A 26,328-nucleotide genomic window follows, 5' to 3' on the forward strand; every position below is an offset into this window, starting at 1 on the left:
GCTTTCAAGGCTACGACTGCTATCGTATGCTACATCTGATAGAGAGTTGGTGCACTACCAAATCAATTTGGGAGCGTAAGTAGGTAGACATAAAAAGACTTGTTACAGTATTTGGTTTACAGGACGCACCAAACTAAACGTCGCATACAAAACAGTTTGGGATCAATACAAAAACCGTGACACCACTAACTCCCTACTTTATAATATCTGATCCTAATTTCATAATAGAATGGATAGTAGATGCATAGTGGCTATGATAATGTATGATTAATATGCTTGGCTGACAAGTACAGAATTGATAATCACATACATGAAAATTGAGGACTGTTTTGTTTAATAAATGGTCCACTTTCTGAAGCTCCCTTTTAATTTGAGGATATGTTTCAAGGACACTTTGCACTGTGCTGCTACGACATGAGGTGAATAGCATCATGCTAGATCTGACTTTCAACAATCTAAATTACAGAATAAGAAGCTGTTTCTGTCCAATCAGACGATGATCTTAAACAGAATGATAAATGTCCCAATTAAAAATCCAAAAACGCTTCACCGTTCCAGTTTATCTTAACTTCAACATGAAATTGCCAGGTCTGACCTACGCAAGCTGTAAACATGCCAAAGGCATGAGCAATCGATGATGATGATGATGATGACGATGACAAAGAACTTCTTGCTCACTTTTTGAAATCATTATAATAAAGATGAAACACCCACGCCTTTTTTCTTTTCTCATGGAGAAAAGACTGCTCTATCCCTGCAGATGTATTTTACGGCGCAAATTGGAAATTTACAGTTGCTTTAAAAGACAACCCTACTGTTCTCTACATTTGAAACAAGAGCAGAGAGTCTGTTTGATAGATTCAAGCCAAGGCTGTGTCGGATAAACAAAGCAGCGGGAACAGAACACAGATCGATAGGTTGGTAGGTTAGGAGGTGCATGGGGGGGGGGGGGGAAGTCACTTTAGGTCAGAGCGGCAAGCAGTTGGACTTACAGTGTGGGTGTCTCTTCTGCCACCTATTTACTCTCTGCAGCTGTTTCTACTCTCTTTAAGATTAACTCTGCTCTTGAAAACTCAAATTAAAAAAAAATTACATTTCTCCGCTTTAATTTAAATTCTAAAAATATTTGAGAGGCCATTAAGGAGAGATCGTTGTGCAATACAGCTGCACAGCTATTCAAAAAAAATAAATATTGTTTTATAGTCCGCATCAAACAGACTGTTCGGTGCCACGAGATGAAAGCGATGACCAGCAGGTGTCTCTATCGCAGATGCATTAGCCGCTGATATTAAAGAGTGGGCATTGTGCTCAGTGCCATTGAGTGTGCATTTCCATCCAGCACACCTCTGCTACTATGTGGGAGGGTCATGACCACTCAGCCGGAGCTACCTCCACCACCTGAGATCAGACAGACACAGCAGGCCGTGCACTGTGGCCGTGCCGCCTTTAAATAACACACACAGATGCCCGCTCACACAGACACACAGTGACTCATTGCTGCACAGCTAAAACGCTGCTCAGGGAAGAGGGAAGAAAAATTATGTTGTGATGAGATTTCTCGAAGTTCAACTTTTCTGGACCTCACACATTTGTCTTCCTCGTGCCAGCCTGTTTTTTTGTGTAAAAGCTGTAAAAATGATTCGTCAAAAAAAATAAAAAAAAATCAACTTTTATGGGTGGACAACCCACAACAGGTGCTGCTGATACTTTTATCATTCTTGTTATTCTTGTTCTTTAGGTAACGCTCCAGAAATTGTGCTCAAATATCCTTTTTAATTAAAAACATAAAATAAAATACAGTAAGTGACCTACTGCTCTTTCTGAATTAACTTTTATAGAGCAGTAAAACTTGACTACAAAATTAAGAAAATTTACGTTTAAACCTGATGAAAACAAAAACTAGTTTGGACTAATATCAGTGGTTGCTTAGTGTTTTATACAACAGCACTAACCACGATAGCCCGCCAACATTTCGTAACGGGAAATTATTATCATTATGGCATTGAATAATTGCTGTAAAAGTGTTTTTGCAGAACATTATGATGTCAGAGGTAAGTTGTGTTGAATTGTATCATAATAGCCATACATTTTGACCACCAAAATTGTATCAGTTCATCTTTTATTCCAATTGATCGTTTGTGCAACATTTTAAGAAATTCCCTCAAGGCGTTCCTGAGACATTACGGTGGTCAGACACGGGACAGACAGGTATGTACATAACAGCTCCGGTCATAGCTGTTGCAGACACGCAGGCATAACAAGTCAAGGGATTGCTAAAGTCTGTAGGCTTCATTCTTTGGGGACCATAAAGGTCTATACAAGACTTCATGTCCAGAAAGTTTTGAAATACTCAAGTTAGGACGAAAGTAGTGGACCGACTGATCGGCCAACAAACCAACACTGGAAACCCTGCAGCGTTGGAGAGACTGACCGCTCAACAAGAGAGACACTATCAGTCATTTAGAGCTTGAAAACAACATATGCATATTTCTAATTGACAAATTCCTATTGTGGATGCAACAATTATCTAGTAGAAAGGTTGGGATGGATGGATGGGTCAACAAACATCAGACTAACAACTGAAGCTGCTGTTGTTCTTTATTACTTCGCTTTTTTATTGAGTTAGTTGTAATTCTAAATGTAATTCTGTGTTCAATATTGTCACCCCTTAAACTAAGGAACTTGTAATTTTTTGGATTGGAAATTGTAATGTTTTCCTAAACTTAACAAGGTAATTATTTCAATTGAAACCATTTTTTGTGCCTAAACCCAATCAAACCTTGACAATAGTGTTGTCCAATCATGAAACATTTTTAAAGTTATTTTTCATCAGTGATTTGTAATAGTTTTGGAAGTCACAGATAAATTATATCCACAGATATTATTATAAATTATGTAGTATTGTGTTCATTTTGTGGCAACAATTCTTTTTGACCACCTCACACCAGCACACACACTCACTCACACACGCTGACTGCTTGCACACAGACTACTGTACATGCTGCTTAAACTATACATTGTACACCCACTCTGGGGTTTTTGGTGTCAGCTTGGCTCTCTGACAACATTGGACCTTCGGTAAGTTCAGTGACTGGTCAGTTTGACTTTGCAGAAATGCGCAGTATTGCATTTTGAATCCCAGGCAGGCGCTTTGCTTTGATCAATGCACAAAGGCTTATGAGAGGCGGAGTGGAGCTGGCACCTGCGAGGCACATCGAGTTTGAATTGACAGCTGCTGAGCTCTGAGGTGTGTCTCCAGCGTAGGCAGGCGGCTGAGCCTCAGAGACCTCTTTTATTCCTGCACAATGTAGAAAAACTCAAGCTCAATGAAACCAATCTGACATTGAGTTTTCGGTGCACAGCTATATTAAGTTAGCCTTACCTGGGCTAATACAATAAAACTGAGCTCTGAGAACAGCTAGCAAATAGGATGAATATAAAACAAGCGTATTCTTCCATTTAACACAAACTCTGAACTATATAAAGTAATCTGAACTGAGAATTCTTACTGTCCATGTTAACAACAACATCCTGTGGTTATACTGACATTTAAAAATGGAAAAGTACATTTTCTTCAAAAAACACTGTGGAGTAAGGACCATCCACTTCAAAGATGTTGTGATGTTTGCTCCAAAAGCATCCTGAATGCACAATGAATGGGGCTTTTAAAGAGTAAATATAGAGGCACTGTTTATGTGCATGCAGAATACCCACAGGCCGTTTGTGAAGATGTACTAATGCAGAATATGGCATTGCCCTGTAAGGTCCACTGGGAGAGTACGGCTTTTAGTATTCGCCGAAGCACAAACATCCAAGAATGCTCAGTGATGAAATTCCACTTGCGTATCTATAAACCGTCAGCCAGCGTCTCTCTGAACTCCTGATGTAACAGAAGATCTTGTTGAGCAAATGTACAAACCGAGCCTAAAATAACGTGAGCTAAGTAGGCAGCATGCTAATGGAGGCCAGCTGCCATGTTTACATGACTGACATCACTGCTGAAGCATATTATGTGGAAAAACTGAATGTACCAGCAGAAACATAAAAAGTGTGAACAACACTTGACCCAAGATGATTGAACATAGGTAAACAAAAAACAGAAAGTGAGAGAGGTGGAAGGTAACAGAGGCAAACTGATGAAAACTGAGTGATCAAAGGTGGGTGGGGTGTGTGTGGAGGTGGGTGGGTGGGTGGGGGGGGTTAGGAATAATTGAGGATGCTGAGGGATGAGAGAGCTCCGACTGATCTAGTGTGATACTTTGCTCAATACCCGCTGACCGTCTGGGTCCCAGAAACCAGTGAAACATTACCTGTAACGTGGACATACAGTCCCCCCCCCCTCTGATCCCCACCCCCACACTCCCACCCCACCCCGCTCAGATCGATGACCACTGATCGTCCTCCTTGCTCGGCTGTTAAGGCCATTACCACTGCTGTCTCCATCGATTGCTGAAGAACTACTTGTGTCCCGGTCCCAGCTGACGGTATGTCTTGTGTCGAAGGTCTGCTGCTCCTCATCCTCTTTACTTCTTTCACCTACGTCTGAAAAAAAGAGGACACACACACACACACACACACACACACACACACACACACACACACACACACACACACACACACACACACACACACACACACACACACACACACACACACACACACACACACACACACACACACACACACCAACATGGATCAATGACAAGTAAATAAAGGAAGGATTCATTCGGAAGCAGTGGCACATCAACCCTAGTGGGAATGTAATTGCTGTATGGAGTATGTTCACTGATGTATTTGTCAAGTCAGTAAGTGTTACATTTCTATACTGTACAAAAGTTGAAGGGAAGGGAGGAGAGGGAGGGATGCAGGAAGGGAGGGATGGATGGATGGATGGATGGGACAGTCTGCAATTTACATAACCTATTTAAAAATTCAACACTTCCTATCACATGCTTCAGTCATCACAGACTTGTTCTGTATTTACGTTTAAGACCAGTCGTTCAGTAACCTTGAGGAAGCACTTCGAGTTGTCTAAACATGAGCAGAAAAGATGACTATCCTTCAGGTGTCCTGAGTTGAAATTGAAGAAAAACAATCTATTACATTTTAGTCACGTTTTGCATTAAGAAAAGATTCTACAGCCCTGCTAGCAGCATGCTAACATGCTCACAATGACAGCACTGACTTGCTGATATTTAATAGGTATGATTTAAGTTTGACCATCTTCACTATCTTTCTTTATCGTGCAGGCATGCAACCATTTCCAAAACAACTCTAAACGCAAAGTATAGCTGAGGCTAATGGGAATGCTAATAATATAGGAACTTATATTGAGCTGATGGTGGTGCTAAAGGTAAAGTCAAGCGAATGCCAAAGTTATCACAATGTATCCTGCAGGAAACATGAATATCTGGCAGTCCATCTAATAAATCTCAGTACATGTCGTTTAAAAGTGCAAATGTCGACCGCGTGGAGACCCTACAGGAAAAGTCAGGGTTCATCAACTGGATGATGGATAATGAATATCTGTACCAAATTTTATAATATATTATATTTCTGTCTAGCTCAAAGTGAAAGACCAACCAATCAAATGTCAGTGTCATCTACAGTACAGTACCGTGTTGTTTGAGTGGCTGCAAATGTTTCTCACTGTGTTGATAAAAAAGGAATCTGGGAGGCACTGCGTTTTTTCACTATTTCAAATAAAACAAAACAAAACAAACAAAATGAAGAGAGACGATGAGAGGTCGCTTCACAGAGCGATGTCCCAGATGGATGTAGGAGATAGGACAGGACCGCACGGAGCCGAGACGCTGGAGGTGGTGGAGTGGAGTATATAGATTGGAAACTTGTGTTAATGTAACACCAAATAATAACATAAGACATCTCAGGGCACTTAAGGAACCCAACAAATCCCAGAAAAGCAGCAGGAAGAAAAACCTCCATCAGTGGGAAAGAGGTGAGCGGTGAGCAGTTAGGGAGAGGGGAGATCGGAGATGACTGATGGGAACTTCGGTGGAGATTCCCATGAAAACCAGACGGATGAGGTGGTGATGGGGAGGAGGACGGTGGCTATCAGGAGGTCTGAAAGGTCTGACAGAAGTACGATGATATTTAAAGAACAGGGATGAGAAACTGATTGGTGTCTCACCGCCAAAATGAATAAGTCTGTCATTACTTCAATAAGCTGTTTTACATTCCTTAATGAACTGGTCTTTGGCCATATTGTTTTATTGTTTTATTCAGTGTTGTTTAAAATTGTCTTTCCTTCTTGCTGTATAAAAAAGCGCTGTGATTTGCAAGTCTTAAAAATAGTTAATAAATGATAAATAATTTAATATTTACCCAACTACCGTTTTGTCTTAAAAGTTATATTTTAGCGTGTATCTACTGATAGTGATAGTAGTCTAATAGTTTCAAGTGAGTAACAAATAGAATTTTTGTTTAAACGTACATCCCCACAACATGAAGTGTTCAAAAAAACATGACAAGCTAGTTCGATCCTCTTTTACTGAAGCGTGTAAAGTGCATCTAATTCAACTTGTTCTACTTGGATGTTTTTGCTCCAGAGCTCAGACGCATTGACTGTACATTAATAAGTTATTTACATCTGACTGCTGAAACAAAACATTACAGACGTTACTAATGCGATGTGATAAGAAGGTTGAAGGGAAAACACCCCTTCGATGACAGCAAACACAGCAGAGCATGGCATCGTGGTGAATACATCTATCCATTAATGCCAGTTCAGTTAACTGTCATCAGAAAGTTTCACTCTGAATCTCACGGAGACAATATATATTCTCCTACAGATTTAGATTTCAAAACTTGTGCTCAAACTTTTGACTTCCTAACAGAGAGATCTCTCTGAGGTTAGAGGAAGAAAGAAAGCTTGTGTGAGGAGTTCGGTCTTCTGAGAACCGAGAGCTTTAAGACTGCAATTGATTTTAAAGTAGGTAGAAGGTTGCTGGATCCTGTGCTTCTGCAAAGTCCCTGCTGGCATCACGAATCTGCACCTGCAGTCGCTGCTGTACTTCAGGTGTGAACACTTTCTAATGATCGGCTGGAGAAGCTACATTCTCTTGGTTATCGAAGAGCATTTTGTACACAAAAACAAACTTTTTCATGAGGGATGCAGAGTGCAGTGCAGCAGCGGTGATGTATTACACTGCAATGTTGTGCATTTTATTCCCTGCCAGAGGCCTAATTAAGGATTCAGCAGTGCACTTCATTGTAAACATGACCCAAACAATATTTGATAAGCAAGCATGGAGTCCATCATCATCCCATTAGGATGTTGTTCAGGTAAACTCAATGCTGACACAGCGGCCTGCTACAAATAATCCGAACTGCCAAAACCAATTTGCACAGCTCATTACACCGTGCCTGTGAAAACATGTTGGCAAACATTTTAAGACAATGATCTCAAATGATTTGCGAGGCTAAAACAATGAGAACTAATCCGTTGTTTACTATTGTGTGAAGTTAATGTTTCGGAGCAGGAAGATAAAAACAGATGAATAATTAGCACTGGAGGAGCTAAACTGTAATGTTACTAATTTAGTCAACACAGAGGGTAAAGCTATTCAGGTCATTCTTTGTAGAAATTAATTGTTTTAAAAGCCAGTGAGATTATTTATATGTATTTTTTCCAGGAATATTTTGGTTTTCAGCTGCTCTACTTATTTTTCAAGTGCTGATATTAGTAAAATAAATAAATAAATATATATATAAGCTGCTTATTAGAGACATAAATTACAAATGAGGGCCCTGATGGGTAAGCAGGGCTCAAGCCAGCATCAGCACTATCTGCTTGTCAGCAGGTACCAACGGTATGCGCCCCATTAGGACACTTTATATAACAAACGCCAAGTCAACTCTCAGTAGAGCGCTGCTCTCCTCCTTCCTCTCAGTCACTCTGAGGCAGGGTCAGGAGACATACACAGCCTCAACCACAACATCAGCCACAGAGCACAAAACTAAAACATACACACACACACACACACACACACACACACACACACACACACACACACACACACACACACACACACACACACACAACAGCGGGTAAGGTGCAGTCAACCGCCTCTGAAATCACCTCCCACGTGAGAGGAAACTCTTATTTGTTCAGTGGGAAGTGAACTGTTTATGAGAAATGGGGAGATTTTGAAATTGCGTGATGCACGATTGACTTTGGTTTGAAAAGATCCACTTATCTCAGTGAGCATTTCCCTTCTGCTTGAATATGCCTTGCTGATGACGAATTAAAGCTCACACAGTAATTATGGTAAATGCCCACGGCTTGCTTGGGAAGTAGTGATACCAGAGAACACAAGGAAACTTTTTTATGTACTTTTTGATAGACAACGTGCTCTCTTATTAGAAGTAACTATAAGTGAGAAGCCTGAGGGGACGATAAAACAGCTATTTTTGTTTTTTTAATGGGACTTTTGTTGAGATATTTAACTTTAGCAGCAGATCAAACTGAAGTTAAATAAATAAAAAAAAAATTAAAAAAATTGTTCTGCCCCATTATTTACTTTTAATTCCGACTATTTAGATTATTTACTTCTCACTCTAAAATTATTATAATTGTCTGTAAAAACATGTACTTGGTAGGCACGGTGGTGCAGTGGTTAGCACTGTCGCCTCACAGCAAAAAGGTTCCAGGTTCGAATCTGGTCCTGGGCCTTTCTGTGCGGAGTTTGCATGTTCTCCCTGTGCTTGCGTGGGTTCTCTCCGGGTTCTCCGGCTTCCTCCCATCATCCAAAAACATGCACCTCAGGTCAGGTTACCTGGCGCCGCGCTAGTGGCAGCGTGCTGCAGCAGCTCCCCCCTGAGAGCCCCCCTGCTGTAGCGAAGAAATTTCCCCTCGGGGATTAATAAAGTGAAAAAAAAATAAATAAATAAAAAAAAATAAGAATCCAACTAGGATCTTACCACTAGAACAAAGCACTCTTTGAGCGCTGCAACATTTGTCCGTGACCCTCACCTTTGTTTGTGCCCCAGTATCCCACCCTTTGCATTGCTTCCTGCATCGCCGGCCTCCACTGATCCCGTTGGCCTCTACGCTTGTGCAAAGAGCTGTTAATGGTGTGTTTGGAAGGGATGTGATGAAAGCAAGCAATACCTTCCTGGCTTTGGCTTAAAAGCCAAAGTGTCTGGTCGACAAAAAAGTTAAAGTTACTTATATGTTTGCCTGGGCATGTTTTTTTGTTTGCTTTTTAAATTGTACACCATATTTAAAACCAACTGAAGAAATGAAACATATACAGACATTTAGGGGGAGTGGCAAAGAGAGGGGTTATCTACTATTATTACAACTTACAGATGCCCCCTAAAATCCTTGCATGTAAACTATCAATAGATGTTTCAATTAACCAATGTTCCCTAAACACCTCACATGCAGGCTTTCACTAGACGCTATTTACACATGGTCTCTAAATGCCTCATAAACAGGTTATTGGTAGATGCAACACATGTAATTTAATGATGTTAAATGCTTCACATCCAAGCTATTGGTAAAACGCTGCAATTTATGGACGTTCCCTCAACACCTCACATGCAGGCTATCACTAGATGGTACAATTCACAAGTCCCTAAATGCCTCACAGGCTATTAGTAGTGGCTAACTAAGCAATTGATAACAGAGAATCCTGCACTGCACAGATCAGATTAAAGAGACAATTTTCCCAGGAATAATCAACAATATTTATTTTTACAGTCAAACGGGGGCTGTAGCTGCCAGAATCCATTCAGCAAGTTGAAAATCTGCACCATTGGTACTTGACGGGTTTTGCGCTGTGGTAATAGTAAGATTTAGCGACACACATTTGGTTTTTTGAGTTGCCACATGTTCGTTACACAAAAAAATCCACCTTACAACAGGGAAAAAAAAGGCTTAATCTATTTGTGTGAAGTCCTTAATATTTCCACTAACAAACTTGTTAAATTAACAGCATGTTTATAAGACACACATGAACAAATAGGGATGAAATAATCAGTAATTGGTTGTTATGGAAACAGAAATTCCGCTGCTGCTTGACATATCAAGGAGACCCATAACGATGGGAATTTAAGGCAATGAAAAGGAGTGTAACATCCCATCAAATGTTTAAATCACAGGCAAATAATATACTTCAATCACCTACTCTGAATAAATATTGCCTCAATGTCAGTAAAGCTATTCCCCATCATGACAACCAGGTTTTGCCTCTTCAAAAGATGTGTGCTCACAACTTTTTTTCTACTGGAGTCATAAACTTCTGAACAAGAGGGTTTTTTTTTCAAGTTATTCTGACTTCTAGCGTTTACTTAACTTTAAAATTTAACTCCTAGCGGTTTAATAAACACGGCCGCTGGCCTATATTCATACACAAAGTACGAGGGTAAACACAATGAGGCATGCGGAGGGGTACGACCGAGTTGTGTCGACAACGTTTTGGAGAAATGCAGCCTGTGGGTTTGGGTAGACAGAATGGTTGATGGAAACTAAGTGGGAAGGTGGGAGCGAAGATTCATCTGTTGACATCTTTTCTCATCACCTATTTAGAGACAATGAATAGAGAAAAGGAGAAAGTGAAAGAGAGATAGAAGGGGCGAATGAAATATTAAACAAAAAAGGAGGTCTATTTTTAGAAGCAAGTGGTGGCGGGGTGGGGGTGTTTCAGTTCTATTATTGATGTTGCTGTGCAAGAGGGGGCTCTCTGGTCCGTGCCTGAGAGAAGCCTATACAGTGTGTGTGTGTGTGTGTGTGTGTGTGTGTGTGTGTGTGTGTGTGTGTGTGTGTGTGTGTGTGTGTGTGTGTGTGTGTGTGATGATGGTGGTTCTCTGTAGGGAGAGGTCACTGCATTAACAAGACAAAATGGACCAATAAAAGCGAAGGAGACAATTCTTAGAAGGAAAATAGTGCGATATCACATTTAAATCTGGCCAGAGAGACCAGAAAACAGTGGAAGCAGTCAGCAGAGAGGTGGAGAAGTGTGTGATTGTGTGTGTTTGTGTGTGTGTGTGTGTGTGTGTGTGTGTGTGTGTGTGTGTGTGTGTGTGTGTGTGTGTGTGTGTGTGTGTGTGTGTGTGTGTGTGTGTGTGTGTGTGTGTGTGTGCTGCAGTTGTCTGAACTTCGTTCCCCACAGAGTGTGCCGGTGTACAGAAATATTTGCCTGCACTTTCTATCACAATTTTAGTATTCCACACAGATGTGAGGCTAGCTGTTTTCTGGCAGAGGTTTGGGGATGGAGCCTTCATGTGGAGGCACTGATCCTGCCCTTTTTTTTCCCCATTGCAATGAAGGCACACACACAAATGTACACACATATGTGCGAGTTCGATGGGTTACAGGGTTTCGGGGTAAAGATGTGGGAGAAGCCGCACTGATTTATGCATCGACTTGGTACTCGCAGCATAAATTAATAGGTTGACGATCAGAACCGTCTGAAATCAGAGATAATCTGCTGCTGGAGTTATTAGGCCAAAATATGTTGCATTTGATTTTTGACCTCTATAGGTTCAAAGTTTTATTTAATCAACTTATATTTTGCCACCAAGAATTGTATCTGTTGAAGGGTCAACATCGAACTACACGCACGCAAACACACACACACACACACACACACACACACACACACACACACACACACACACACACACACACACACACACACACACACACACACACACACACACACACACACACACACACACACACACACACACACACACACACAAAGAGGGAAAGACGTGAAGAAAGGAAGCGACCCTGATGTACTGAAAAATCAATACATCTTTACTTTCATGGCCTCAGATTATCCTCTCCCACATTGCATCGCAGTAATATCCCTGCACAAAAACTGTAATTCACTTCAAGACCAGGCAGACGCACATATGGCATGTCTGCGCGGGACATCACATGCAGCTGGAAGCCTTTAATACTCACAATACTTATGGATATGGATTGATGAAGGGGAATTAAATATATCTGTGCGTCAGCAGAACGTGACCCAACAAAGAGGATCAGATGGCCTCAGATAAACTTTAACATATAATATCTTACAAAAAGCCACATACATACAGTATGTTATCTACATGAAGTTTTACAATGTTTTTACATTTTGGTAATACTTTGAATGTCAAAGTGTATCTCTGGTAACAGCTGGTATATATTTAAATCAGAAGTAATCCAAACAGGGTGACAAAAAGCATTTTAAAAATAGACGATCTTGGTCGTCTGTGTCCATTTGGCCGATCCGTCATGGTGTGCAGGCTTCCTGCATGCAATCTTTTTCCACGACACTGAGACATATGCGGGCTATTTTTGTACTGACTCCACCTGTTCCCCATAGATAATATATGAAGGGTTCAGCAGGGAACACAGGACTCCCTTCAGACAATGTTCTGCAATCAAAACTCTTCTGTCTTCATCTTGTATTTAAAGATGCCCTGTGGAGTCCTAAACATACAAAACCGCATCTTCTTGTTCAGTAAACCTTTGCAAAGACGATCTTAAATCATACATTGTCCCATAGTTACTTGCTTGTGCACAATATAAAGTTGCTGTTTTTTCTTCTTTTCTTTCTAAATTTTCTGAAAGGAAATAGCAACAGCATTGAGTCTGAGACTTATTTGGTCATATCTGGTTTTCGTTATATTCAAACTAACTGCCAGAAATCAAAAAGGATGACTTTAGAGACTAACACCAGGATAAGAAATACAGTTTTATAACCTTCTGTGGTATGAAGTTTCAAACCAATTTGAGCTCTGAACAGTGCTGCTTGTTTGGGTGTGTTAAGAAATGTGCATCACCCAGCAGTGATAACAGAGGATCTTAAAGTACACCTGTGCATCACTTCAGTGATTTAAACCACTGCAGCTCAGCAAAAGCAAGATTATTTTCAGGAGATGTTATTGTTAGGTTACACCTTAACAAATTGGTTCATGGAGATTGACTCCCTTTTGGAGACAGCCTCTATTGGCACTTCAAGGAACTGATTTCCATCATGGAATCAGAGTTGATGACGTTTTTGTTTTACCTACTTGTTTAAATACTTTATTTATCTTTAGGTCACATATTTCTGCTACTGTCACAGTAGTGTTATGTATTTACCTGCTGTTCTTTGTAAGTTATTAGCTTTACATAGCCTGGAGAGTAACATTTTGGAAAGATAAAAAAAAACAACTTGCGTTTCTTCTACTTGAGATCTGAACATTCCCATTGTGTCCGTCAGAAGTCCAATCATGTGTATTTAGAGTTCTGCGTCTGAGCAGACGAAGGGAACGAACACTTAAACTTTTCTAGCAGAGTTTAAGCAAAACAAAAACTCCCTAAATCTTTGCTCCAACTTGTGGTCAAAAACTCTACAATGTACCTTTAATGGAGACTGTTCTGAAAATGTTACGCATTGTGTCAAACCACAAAGAACAGGTAAGAGGAACTTGAAAAATGGAAGTGTAGCAACTGTATATAGATGAGTGATTTCAGTTTTTGAGTAAAACGGGCAAGAATCACGATTCTAACACAGTGGGAGTGGGTTTGAATCTTAATTAGTTAGTAAGGAATAAGTTTTACTTCAGCAGCCTTAACATTTTTATTTTTCCAGCTCGGTGTGATCCAGCAGGGTGTCAACAGTCTCTGCTGCACAGAAAAGGTGCCCGACAGAGGCCTTGAACAAGTCACTTTCCTTTTGTGTTGCTCAGCAAGACTACGTCCCTTCATTAGACTGCATCTCTTGACAGCACTTCATGCTTCCACAGCTTCTTTGACAGCTGCGTGCTGCACAAGCGAGATGCTCCCACCTACACACGGCTCATGCTTGTCATGGACACGTACCACAAACATAAAGTATAAATATGTCTATAAACTGAAATCAAGGAAACCCAAACTAAAAAATGTAGCTGTAGCAGCAGAGAGTTTCAACATATGATCTGCATTTACATCGTATTTTACATTACTTTTCAATCTGTACATTATGCTGAACTTTCACTCACATCCATCGCTTTATATGCAAAACAGAGAACCAGCTGGATCTCAAAGAATAATCTAAAAATCATGTGCATACAGAATGGTGGTTTACAGTTATGGATTAGCAGGCCTCATTTGTTGAGTCAGTCTGTAAAAGTTTTCCTGTAAGAAGGCAACAAGAACTGTTGGATTTGAAGCAATAAATTTGAACGACGTGGTGTTTGTGGAATCTGAAATCAGCCGTCAACTGTGCTGAAGGAATCTGAGCTCAGATTGAAAGCCAATCCACAAGGAAGGCCGTTTGTGATGTGTACCTCCGGGTGTCTGATAACTAATTCATTATGTAACATCCCTTCAGGAACTGAAAGACTGCCGTGCCTCTCGTATTCATCTCAAAGCAGTCTAATACAATAGCAGCGGCAATGAGAAGACAAAAGGAGATCAATGTGGTATAGAGGCCATGTTCTCCGAGTTATTCCTGGGTGGCAGAAATCTGTAACTCATTTTCTAAAGGTTCATCGTAATGCAAGTATCTATAGCAAGTCGTCAACACAATGTCCTTTGAAGGACAGAGCTGAAGTAATCTCCTAACAATTACAACTGCTACTACAAAACTTGGGGGACATTATAGTGAAACTGAATCTCAAGCCAAAACTGGGATAACTGCTGATGACATCACTAAGACACCTTCAGAACCACAGAAGACAGCATTAAATCGGTGGAAATTAATATTGCATTATTTTGAAATGAGAGTATGGTCAGTAAGATGCTGTGTGAAGGAAGGCAAGCACATATGTGCACCTATTTACATTTCAATGAGGCAGATGGCCGCCCACCTCAGGGCCTAGTTCTTTCGCAGGTTTCTTCCTGTTAAAAGGGAGTTTTTTTCTTCCCGCTTTTGGAGGTTTTTCTCCCTTAAAGGGGAGATTTTCCTTCTAGTTGTCAATTATTTAATTGTTGGGTTCCTCTGTATAATGTTGTAAGGTTCTGTTGTATGGATTGTACTGTGTTAAGTGCCCTGAAAAAACTGTTGTTGAAATGTTGTAATTTGGTGCTATATAAATACAATTTAATTCAATTAAATGTCTGATAAAGGATCAGCTATGGTTGAGTTAGAAGAATGGAAATCACTGCAGAAACAAATTTCCATTTACACAAAAGCAAACACTCCCCCAGGGAAGGGAGGGAGAAATATTCAAGTCATAATTAATCATCTATTAAATCGAAACCTGCACAGAACTGCAAAGGCAACAGGTGGTGGTGTGAGTAGGCTACAAAAAGCCTGTTTGCTTTCTCACACACAAGAAGTGGATCATAAAGCTTTCTGTGAACATGTGCTGCACAGTTTCAATGTGTCTGACAACAGATTAGATCAGAAAAATTAAATGATGGATGACTGACTTGTTAGAAAAAGAAAAAAAAAACACTGTCCGTACAAAACAGTGTGTTTAGAGATTCGGTATCAAATCATTATCCACTCAAAGCACTGGAAAGAAAAAAATAAAATACTTCCATGCGCAAATTGTTAAATATTTCCTCATCTTCTTGAGCAGTAGGAAAACGCTGGCACATCAGCACAGAAAATGATCCCAATGTCAGATGATGCATTGTATCAATTTCAGATGGTCGCTCAGCTCATGCAGCAGGAAAAATAATTAAATCACAACCTTTAATAAAACATAAGGAAAGCAATATAGTAGGCAAAACTCCATCTGCACACCATAAGGGAAATAACTAAAAAAAAAAAAAGAGCGGTAATGAGAAGTTATGAGTAAAATGTCTTTGTCTTAATGAGCCTCTCCGGACTATTTTTTTTTTTTTTTTTTACATTGTGTCGGCAACTGCCTGACATTTTCCTCTCTCCAACCAGCCAGTGGAAAGTGATGTTTCACTGACCTCAAAATGGCAGCTGTTTTCCTCCTCTGGTGTGGTGAGGCTGGCTGTGGCCTGCTACACAAAGCGGCAGCTTAATTAGGCTTTTGTTCATAGAAATGATGAAATGCCTTCCAGTAATTACCAAGGAGGGCTGAACTATAGGGGTCTCACTGGAATGGAAACCTCACCTTCTTGTAACCTGGAGCTTCCTCGGGCATATTACACATATTTATACTGTAGGTGTTGAGCTGTTTCTCTGCGATTCAAACACTACAGGTTCACTGGTTAAGGACAGAGGCACGGTGACTGTTGCAAAGTGATGAATATCTGCAATGTTGTGACAATTATATAATTGAATGACAGTACTTAGAGAAAATGCACTGATTTAATGTTTTCATAACTGAAAGTACAGCTTCCTATAATAATTACATAAATATCTGAACAAGTATTTAATGCCAACCGTAAGTGAATTTTCTTAATCAAATAATAAGGAAATAATAATTTGTCAATTACAAATATTACCAATCTGACCAAGTATTTAATGTCAACTACCTGTGAATTTTTTGTTAAAAGCATTTTATCTGTATTTTTGTGTGTTTTTTGCCTCAGTTGTGTTTTGGGACTGTTGTGCTGCTTTTATGTAATGGAGATGTAAAGAACGCTCTGGTCAACAAAGTGCTCGAACAGTCAAAAGAAGGATGTCCATATGGAATAATCCAATGAGGTATAGATAATAGAAAAATTATTTCAAAGTAAAATAAAAACTAAAAAGATCCTGATCTGTTTTCTCCCAAAAGGTCTTCAGCAGCACTCTGAGGCAGAAGGTAGGAAAGAAGTCGGGGAGGGAGAACGAGTCTCAGGCGAGATGCCAACATGTGAAATTACAACTATTGATCTCTGCTGCTGGAGAATGCATTTCCTCTGTGTTTGAATGCATTATTAAGGAGAAGCTGTTTGCCACAACAGGTGGACAGTGTGCCCGGCTCTAACAGAACTGGAGCCACACAGAGCGGAGGACTGTCAGGAGAGCTACTGTAGGCTGTTTGGATGAGATTAGTATCTCTGGCATCATGGATTGTTGTGCTGTTATGTCTCGCACAATGGCTTGCACAACAAATAATCATTTCATACAAACCCTATTATTATTTCATGCACTCCAAGGCTAACAGTATTATATATTCAACAGCTGTTACGACATTTCTTTTTAAATCACAGCATAACACAATATGCTTGCAGACTGAACTTGTGGCATCCAGTGAAAAATGTTAATTTGAGAGAGTGGAAAGGCTTCAAAAAACCAGTGTCCTTTGAGTGTCTGCTTGAGCGGGATTTCGTATGTCTGTAGGAGGAGAGGAGGAATGGCGGGAGTGGTAGGTGACGGGAAGAAGAACAGCTTGTTTCTGAGGAGCACAGAGGGTTTCTCTACTTTAAGCATATGGCTCTAAGACTTGGTTGTGTGGGAAGCCTTGAATAATGAATTCATAATGAGAGATAGACTTTGGACGTTTTGCAGTGTTCCCCTTCTTTCCCACAGGGTGGATGGTGTCTGCGCTTTTCTGCCCAATGATACTGTATTTTACAGTCGGATAAAATCAATCCAAATCACAATAATAACAGTTGTTTATTCTCCTCATTAACAATCACTTTTCAGCAAGAGTTTTGGCGAATGACTTGCTTGGAAGGTGGTCTAAGCTGTGTGCCCTTGGTAAAGAACTGGAGAGCACTCTGGTCCATGATGTGCAATTACTTAATAGCACAGATTTAGCAGATGGGTGAAATGGTGGAGACAAAAAGTTGTTTACTCCTACCCACTTGCTTTGCGAGTTCGGGTGCTCTGACAGGGCCAGAGTGCATGGCTTCATGTTGCACAACATAAAATAAGATTTGAGTTTTTAAGTCTGTTTGTACTTCACTCAATGGCAATGCAGCTAAAAGCATTCGTGTTATCCTGTGCTGAGGTTACTGCTTTCCACATTCACCATTATTTTTCCGTGAATGCTTCTGTAGGATTTCCAAATAAAAAATTTAAAAAAGAGGTTTTCTTAAATCCTGTTTGGTCTCACACAAAGTATGCTGGTTTTGACCCTTGACAAGCGTTGCCCGGTATCACTTTACTCACAACATCTCCGAGAAAGCTCCAGATAAGCAGCCATCCACTTGGAACTCCTCCGGGAGAGTTACCTCACCTTGACTTCTTTACTTATGCCATTTGTGCCACATTAAAGAGCTCAAAAGATGCCATTTTTTTCTGGCATTTGTGAAAGCTTTGGTTTTTTTTTAGTTTTCATAAAGACTGTCCATCAATTTAGGATTAATAACAGAGTAAAATCACTAAACCCTCTCTCCTGCTTCAATCATCTTAGATTTTGTTGCATCACTTTAATGGACGGTAATCCACATAAATGTTCAGTGGGACAATAAATAAAAAAATACATAAATGCTGAGTTAGGTCACATATTATAACACTGTTCACTTGACTAATACACATTAAGATTGCATCACATTGACATACTGACTTCTTAAAACCAAAAGCCTTTATGTAATGACTCAAACGTTTAGCAGGTGACAACTAGATGAAAATATTTACATACTGTAAGAAGAAATGTTTGACAGGAAGATTTACTTTAAAGCTCTCAAGTGCAGTTCTTTCTAATCATTCCCATCCACTAATAAAAGTGTTACAGTAATATCGCAGCAGCACTTAAATTACACTCTTGATAGGTTTTGCAGCTTTTAAATGGGGTTCTTTCCCCTGACAACAATTTAATCATTCACTGTTCATTTCCTGGCCTGCAAAAAAGGCACCTGCAGCTACAAACCATTCAGCTTTACAGACCCAGGACGGATGAGAATAATCGTGCCATGACCTGTTTAATATCTTTTTGTCAGATGCTGACTTTTGTCTCTCATGCTGGATAGGTCCCCAAAGAAATTAATTTTGATCCGAGAGCTGATACGTTTTCATTACATGTTCAAAATGATTTTTCCCATTTGGTTGAATAAATAAGCGGCTACTGGCCAATGGAATTCTTACATAAAACTGTCCTACTGAATAATAGGGTAAAACACTTGGGAGTCGATTATCATTTTAGGAACTGAATTATTGAGGTGATTAAAGCAGTGATATGGAGAGCAGATCAGCAATGCATGAGGAGGTCGGTATGTGTGTTCTGGGTGCGTTTGACCTGAAAGGAAAACGGCAGACGAAAAACTAGGAGAAATAAAGACTGTAAAGTAAAACGTGAAACACTATTCTCGTGTTTAAACAACCTGTATTCACAAATGAGTTGCTCTTGAGTTCTGAAGGGAGCAGAAACAGAGCCGAGCCGCTCTCTGTGACAATGAGATGTGGTCGGAGCTGTCCTTGGTGCTGAATCTGCGGGGACCGTCATCCGCAAATTGCTGCAACTTCTGATCTACAGCCACCTACTCGCGCAGTGTGTGTGTGAGTTTTTAGTGCGCCCAAAACAAAACAAACACAGCTGGCTTTCCTGGAGCCCCGCCACAGGAGCAAACCGCTCCTCGCTGCCTACAAATCCGCGTTTTCCGGATGAATAATACACGGCGAGAAATGACAAATAGTCGAAGTGATGAAAGATTTAACATGTGGGAGGCTGAAAGCAAAATGGGTTTCATCTCTTGAATGTGACGCTGCTTTTGGGGCCGTTTAAACAGGGGGAGCAGCGCGATCCCCCCTCCCACTCCCACCGGTTGTGATGCAGTGAACCTGCTCTGCGCAGAACAGGGCACGCTCTATAAAAACGGCTGCACTTCTACAGACCGAGTAAAACAACAGAGGGACACAAGCGCGCAAGTCACTGCGGCGCATCAGCCGAAACAAAACGCAACCCAGCAAAGAAGCCGACATGCAGGCCACAAAGAGCGGGATCTGTTGGAGACTTTTTCTATTTTCCTGCGTGTTTTTGGAGAGTTTATCTCAAGATTTTGGCGGACAGACGCAGTTCATTTGCACGTCCGTACCTAAGGATATGGACATATGCGCGGCCACCTTGCAGAACAGTGTGCCAGGAGAGGACTTGAAGAACACTGTGATGCAGCTGCAGGAGACGGTTTTCCAGCAGAAAGAAAATATCATCAACCAAAAAGAGACTATCAGAGAACTAACCTCAAAGTTGGCTCGTTGTGAGAGCCAGAACAGCGCCGAGCCCGGGGACGCGCGGCCCGGGGGCAGGAGGAAAGAAACTGGGACCAAAAACACAATGGGGGATGTGTCGAGGGGCCCCGCTGACACTTTGACGCAACTATCACAGACTTTACAGTCGCTGAAGCAGAGATTAGAAAATCTGGAGGTAGGCTGCTTGTTCTGAAGACTTCTTAAGCACTTTCGGCGACTCATGCGTAAAACTGAAAATGCCAAACACTTTCGGTGGCTAAAATATGAATATGATAACGAATAATGCACGATCCATCTCTGATTATCAATATTAAATTTGCTTTATGAGCACAGAAGGCAAAAACAAACATTCACAGATATAAATTAAGTTGCTTTTTCATTCACTGCAATAACCTTCCAAAATAAAAGTTAATTTAAAATTATTTTCGCTCAGCAGTAGCCTTTACTTCGATCTTAATGCGTGTTTTTCACCCATAACAGCAATTCAGCAGAAGTAATAACTCGGTGCAGGCGAACAGCCTCAAAGACCTTCTCCAAAGTAAAATCGACGACTTGGAGAAGCAAGTGTTGTCCCGCGTGAACAGCATCGAGGAGGGGAAGCCAGGACTCCGGAATGAGACGGAGCAGCGTGGGAGAGTGGAGTCCACACTCACATCTCTCCACCAGAGGATCACCGACCTGGAGAAAGGTACGTCGGACGAGTTTAAAGGCTTGCGCACCAAACGGGTGAAGTCGATCTGGGAGTGCTTGGGCCGTGAGTAATGGGTGGGATGCTGTCGAAGCAAGGCAGAGGGATGATACCGATCAGCGACACAGTAATCATGAGGAGATAGCGGATCTCTGCAGTGGAGCGATTTCACGGGAGAATGGGAAATGAAAAAAATAAAATAAAATACAAATCTTTCCCTATCCAATTTGGCATTATAGCCTGGGCTTTAATGACCTCAGCAGTAGATTTAATGTTCATCCGTACAAAGCTGGAGCAAGCCAGCTATATTCGACAGTGTCCTGCTCTAATTCCTGCAGATAAACCATTTCCAACATGCAGTGAACGACCTATCCCCTCCATTTGCACTGTGAGCCATTTGAGAACTTGAACCTCGAGGCCACTCTGTCTGGGACCCCTCTGGTCCCGTGCAGCAGCACACACTTGTGACCTGAAGAAGTGCGGATGGATAAGAAAAAAAGAGGTCAAGGTTATCAACGTCACTATTCCTGTGATGGGTTTATCATGCCAGATTAAAACAAATCTGGATCATCAACATTGTGGATTTGTTGTGTAACGCATAATTCCTGTATAAATCCTCAGGACGTGCGTGTTGGAAATTATGTATTTGTGTTTGACATAGTAAAAATCAGAGAAAACACACAGATACTGCTCCTTACAAAGATGCCAAATATTGTTTTCTATAACTTCCTCACAGGTCAAAGAGAGAACAGGCCGCTGGATAAATTCCAGCTCACGTTCCCACTGAGAACCAACTACATGTACGCAAAAGTGAAGAAGAGTTTGCCGGAGATGTTTGCCCTCACCGTGTGCATGTGGCTCAAGTCCAACGCGTCCCCGGGAGTGGGCACACCTTTCTCCTACGCAGTTCCTGGACAAGCCAACGAGCTGGTCCTCATCGAGTGGGGAAACAACCCAATGGAGATACTCATAAATGACAAGGTATGACTGGAACAAAGAGGAAATGTTGTCAATTTGATTAGAAAGTGTCACTGTGACTGACAAGTCCTGTGTTTTAAAGGTTGCAAAGCTGCCATTTCTGATCAATGATGGGGAGTGGCATCATATCTGCGTGACCTGGACCACCCGTGATGGTGTTTGGGAGGCTTTCCAAGATGGTGTGAAGAGGGGGTATGGAGAAAATCTGGCTCCATATCATCCTATCAAACCACAGGGCCTGCTGATCCTCGGCCAAGAGCAGGTAAAGAGTAAACACTGTGGTTTTCCTGCTTTTCAGCTCCTCATCAGAGTTCTTGTACTTTTAGCACCAACATGGAAAAAAGGAGACGTTTTAAGGCACATATGGAGAGCATCTTTTTACATTTATTTTATTATTGAACAGGAGTCCTAGATATCATAGATTAGAAAACTTTTGCTAGCAAGGAGGACGATTCCCCCCCCCCCATTCATTGTAAAATAAATTGTATATTCCTGTCTATCTTTGGCTGTTTTCACATGTCACGTTAAAATAAGATGATTACATATTTAACTGCCATTCCTCCTTCAGTTTCATCAGTCCAAAAATGTTTTCATAAAAGAGATTTGTTTTTCTCTTCGTGAAGCAACCTTATCGACCTTTGATTAAACCCATTTGTCTTTCCTGCAGGACACGCTGGGAGACGGATTTGACGCCACACAAGCTTTTGTTGGACACCTGGCAAATTTTCACATCTGGGATAGGAAACTATCCGTCGAAGAGATTTACAATCTAGCGACTTGCAGCAGCAAAGCTCAAGTGGGCAACGTTTTTGCATGGATGGAGACGAGCCTTGATATTTACGGAGGGACCTCGAAGTGGACATTCGAAGCCTGTCGCCAGCTCAACTGAACTGCAGGGAAGAGAAACTCAATGCGTTTGCTAACGGCACTGTTGTTATGGCATCGGTAGACTAATTTTTGAAAGATCAGGAGGAGATTGTTTCAATGAATAGCATCTGGAATTCTTATAGATATTTGAAAACATCATTCGTGGACAATTTGATAGCTTTCTACCAGATTCTCACATGGGACAGGTCACTGAAACGGGACACTTTGGCATCCTGTTGTGCTTGAACGCACATCAGGCCTACTTGTGGTCCCATTTGAAAAATGCAGGCGATGCCACTCCGGAGAGCAGAGGCCGCTCTCGGGAGCCCAAAATGACAGGCCAGCTTCCAAAGTACAGTAAGAGGGTCATGTAGTTTTTAGAGAACAGATGTCACACAATTCAACAAAACGACTGACTTCTTCAAATGTCCTTTTGTGTCTCGACTGCCAGGGATTTTCACTGTGAAAAAGGGCAAGGTGGACTTCTTTAAAAAGGAATGTGTTCTTCAAGCGGTTATGAAATAGACAACATTGTTTCTCTATCACTCTTCTTTCTCTCCCACCACCTGCTTGATGTGATTTTGTGTGAAGAATGACGTATATCTATTGCCAACATTTGAGCCTGAGTGCCTTGGGCTGTTGAAAAAGATCTCAGCACATTCGTTATCATTTGCAGAGTGTTTGTGCATTTGTATTTATTTTCTTGTGAATTAATTTCTTCAAAAGGAGGTGTTTCTTGTAACACTTTGAATGAAGTTGGATCAGATTGATTATTGTAAAATGCAATTCATTGATGCCAATGGCGCATTTTGCAGATGCTTGTACTTCAATGGGAATGTTCTCTGTACAGTAACAGCATGTCTTAACTTCTGTAATGCTGCGTCAGCATCTATGATCTTTGCTTTTACTATCCTAGTTTTGGGTTGAGATTTTATACTGTATTGTTATATGCTTAAAGCATGGCAACACCGACAGATTAAAAAAGTTCTAGTTTTTGTAATAAATTGTGATACTTGAATCATATGCAGGTGTAAGCATATATTTATTTATTTATTCACAAGAGATGACAATTAAACCGGAGCTCATCAAAATAAAAGCAATGAATTTTCCCTTTTCAAGAGTCTACAAACCTAAAACTTACTAAACATGACTGACTTTAAATTGTGTTAACATGTTGAGTTTGCCTCCAAATATGGGCTTGATGTTTCACCTTCAAGCTCGTGTCCATGTTTGATGCAAAATTATTAGAAATATAGTTTGTAACAAGTTTAGGGCTACACACCCTGATTATATTCATTAACAGCTAATCTGAATTATATTTTCTTGATTAATTGAGTAATAATTTGGTCTATTAAGTCAGAACACAGAGAAAAATGAAAATCAGCGTTTCCTAAAGTCCCTGGTGACATCTTCTAATTGTTTCTTTTATTGAAACAACAGTCTGAATACATTCAGTTTACAGTCACAGACGACAAAGAGAATCAACTAATCCTCATCTTAGAGGGTGCAATTAGAGAACGCTATCAAATAATAATGATTTGGACAATTAACAGACTGTCAAAATAGTTGCAACTAATGTTTCAGCTCTAAAACAGCAATACTATAAAACAAAAACGCTGGCAACAGTTGGCATGGCAAAACGAGACGCTTGCCATGAAGGCACGATCTATTGTCCAGTCAACACAAACTACAGCACATTCTCCCAGTGAGACTGAGCCTCTGAGCCAACAGAACAACAGCATCCTCAAAATCAATCAACAAAGAGTCCAATGAAGGCTCCCCAACAAAAAAGATCCTATAATTGCTCAACAAATTTCCCTTGTGGTTCGACAAAACAAATAAAAGTAATAAATGTTTTTTTCCGGTTCCTTATTGTTTTGTCACTTACACTTTGCACCTGTCTTGTGCACAAACCATATATAACAGTGTCAGTGTGACCTAACGACACTTACAAGAAACAACTATAATGAAATGTCACCTTGAGTTTTGAGTGACTATTCTACAACTAGTCTAGAATGATTAAAGGACCACAAATCTAAGCTTTTGTGTTTCTCATCAGCTTTTCAAATGGCTTGGACTTTTTACACGGAATAGTGACATCAGATATAGCAACATGTAATTTACGTACACTACAGTTAAAATGAGACGTTATGAGAACTCTGTGAGCACCTCTTTCCTTTGAAACCTCACAAAATCTGACCACAATTCTTTGAAACATCAATGTAACAGAGCACATCTGCATGTGAGAATTGAAAATTCAAACGAAGACGATCAAGGAAGTGACCTTCTTCGCAGTTTCAGAAACACCGTTTTTCTTTCTTGAAGAATCAATCTTCAGGTGGTGAAGTTCAAGAAAACCTCAGCTGATGTCAACTGCTGTCTAGACCAAATACTTCTGCAAACTGGTACAGACACACCAGTACGTGTACACATAAAGAACACACATATTTACACTGTATATAGTGAACATAAGAAAAAGGTTGCTGCTGAGGTCATACATCTCAATCTAAGCAGTTTCTCTGCAAATGAATCCTAGCTGACACTGCTCAAGGATGCAGAGTGTGAAGGTCAGTGAGCTTGTTTAGTCCCACCACAGTCGGGTCATGTGTCCCACAAATTGGTTTCCATTCTCTACCTCTGAGCTAGAGGAACATCTTCACATCAATATGCTGTTCCCCAGACAACAGCCCCACTTCAGTGCATACCTATCGCACAGCCATTACAGGAAGCTACTGTGACACATCTGTGCTTGGATTTCAATGTACTTTTTGTTTTTCTGTGGGAAACCAAAACTCACTCACAATCACAGGATCAGAACCAGATATCCACCCACACAAACACTAACATACCTGTTCCTGAATAGCTGATGGCGTCTTCGTTAGAAATCGACCTCCCGTCCCTCATGCACATCCACCCGGCCTTGTTGACCTACAGACCATAATTGTCCGATTTGGGTCTTTTTTTTTTGCTGACCTAAATTTCGCCCCACATCTTGTCAGGTATATATTTGGCACGGCCAGATAACAGCCGAGCCTGTGACCTCTCCTCAGCTTTCCTGAGCCCTAATTGGTTTTTGTCTGCACTCTACTTCAAATTAGCTTACAGGAAAAGGTCAGATATGAAGGGATTCCTTTTCCACCATATCTGGCTCCTTTTTTTTCACTAGCTGTCTGCATAGCTCACATGAATTCATCACATCTGGAAGATTTTTTTTAAACTTTTTGCATTGAGAATTATCTGTGACTGTCCTTGAAATGACACCGGGGGAATGCAGACAGGACCGAGCTACTTTAATGAAGAGGTAGTCAATGCTAGGTGTTGACAACCAAGATAACAAGGTTATTCAGGAGACCATGTAATTGCTGCATGTCATCCAATTTCATGATTTGGAGCTGGATTCAGCCGGTCCACGAAAGAGCTGCTTGAAACACAATTGAACATCCAGCTTTTTTTCTGACATTTAGTTTCAGCTCACATATGAACAACAACTATTCCTGCTCACATTCAACAGATACATGAACTCAACAAGCCCAGTTTTCAATCGTCATCGGTAGCATAGAAATAGATTCACATGCTAACGACTCTATGAGGCCAGTACTTCAAAACAGCAGTTCATTGGGCAGAATACTAACACCATCACGCCAACAAATAGATCATGGGTTGCCAACCTTTTTTCCAATGAGAGCTACTTTGACAAAATGTAGCTCGTGTAGCTCAGACACTGTAACATTTATTCACATAGCTGAGCTCCACCAAACCAGCTGAATAACCTTCTTTTATGTGAACAATAACAAACTGATCGTCAACACAATTTTTTTTTTACTA

At 40.7% G+C, this 26,328-nt stretch overlaps 1 protein-coding gene across 1 annotated transcript; it reads left to right on the forward strand.

Annotated features, from left to right (window-relative positions):
- Nucleotides 1-19,587: 19,587 nt before the first annotated feature.
- nptx1l (neuronal pentraxin 1 like) lies at nucleotides 19,588-23,526 on the forward strand. The gene is made up of 5 exons (XM_069710015.1): nucleotides 19,588-20,145; nucleotides 20,451-20,658; nucleotides 21,395-21,639; nucleotides 21,719-21,898; nucleotides 22,304-23,526. The coding sequence occupies exons 1-5, from the start codon at nucleotides 19,702-19,704 to the stop codon at nucleotides 22,523-22,525; spliced, it is 1,299 nt and encodes a 432-aa protein (XP_069566116.1). The 5' UTR covers nucleotides 19,588-19,701; the 3' UTR covers nucleotides 22,526-23,526.
- The last annotated feature ends 2,802 nt before the right edge of the window (nucleotides 23,527-26,328 follow it).

This window comes from Brachyistius frenatus, unplaced genomic scaffold, assembly GCF_029030835.1.
Source record: "Brachyistius frenatus isolate BFR_SWC_R1_liver_20210118 unplaced genomic scaffold, ASM2903083v1 Contig_88, whole genome shotgun sequence".
Classification (NCBI taxonomy): Eukaryota; Metazoa; Chordata; class Actinopteri; family Embiotocidae; genus Brachyistius; species Brachyistius frenatus.

Excerpts from the sequence above, each read along its gene's own strand:
- nptx1l (XM_069710015.1), top strand. The coding sequence starts at position 19,702 with ATGCAGGCCACAAAGAGCGGGATCTGTTGGAGACTTTTTCTATTTTCC. Across the intron at positions 21,640-21,718 it reads AGATACTCATAAATGACAAG|GTTGCAAAGCTGCCATTTCT; the intron begins GTATGACTGGAA and ends TGTGTTTTAAAG. Across the intron at positions 21,899-22,303 it reads TGATCCTCGGCCAAGAGCAG|GACACGCTGGGAGACGGATT; the intron begins GTAAAGAGTAAA and ends TCTTTCCTGCAG.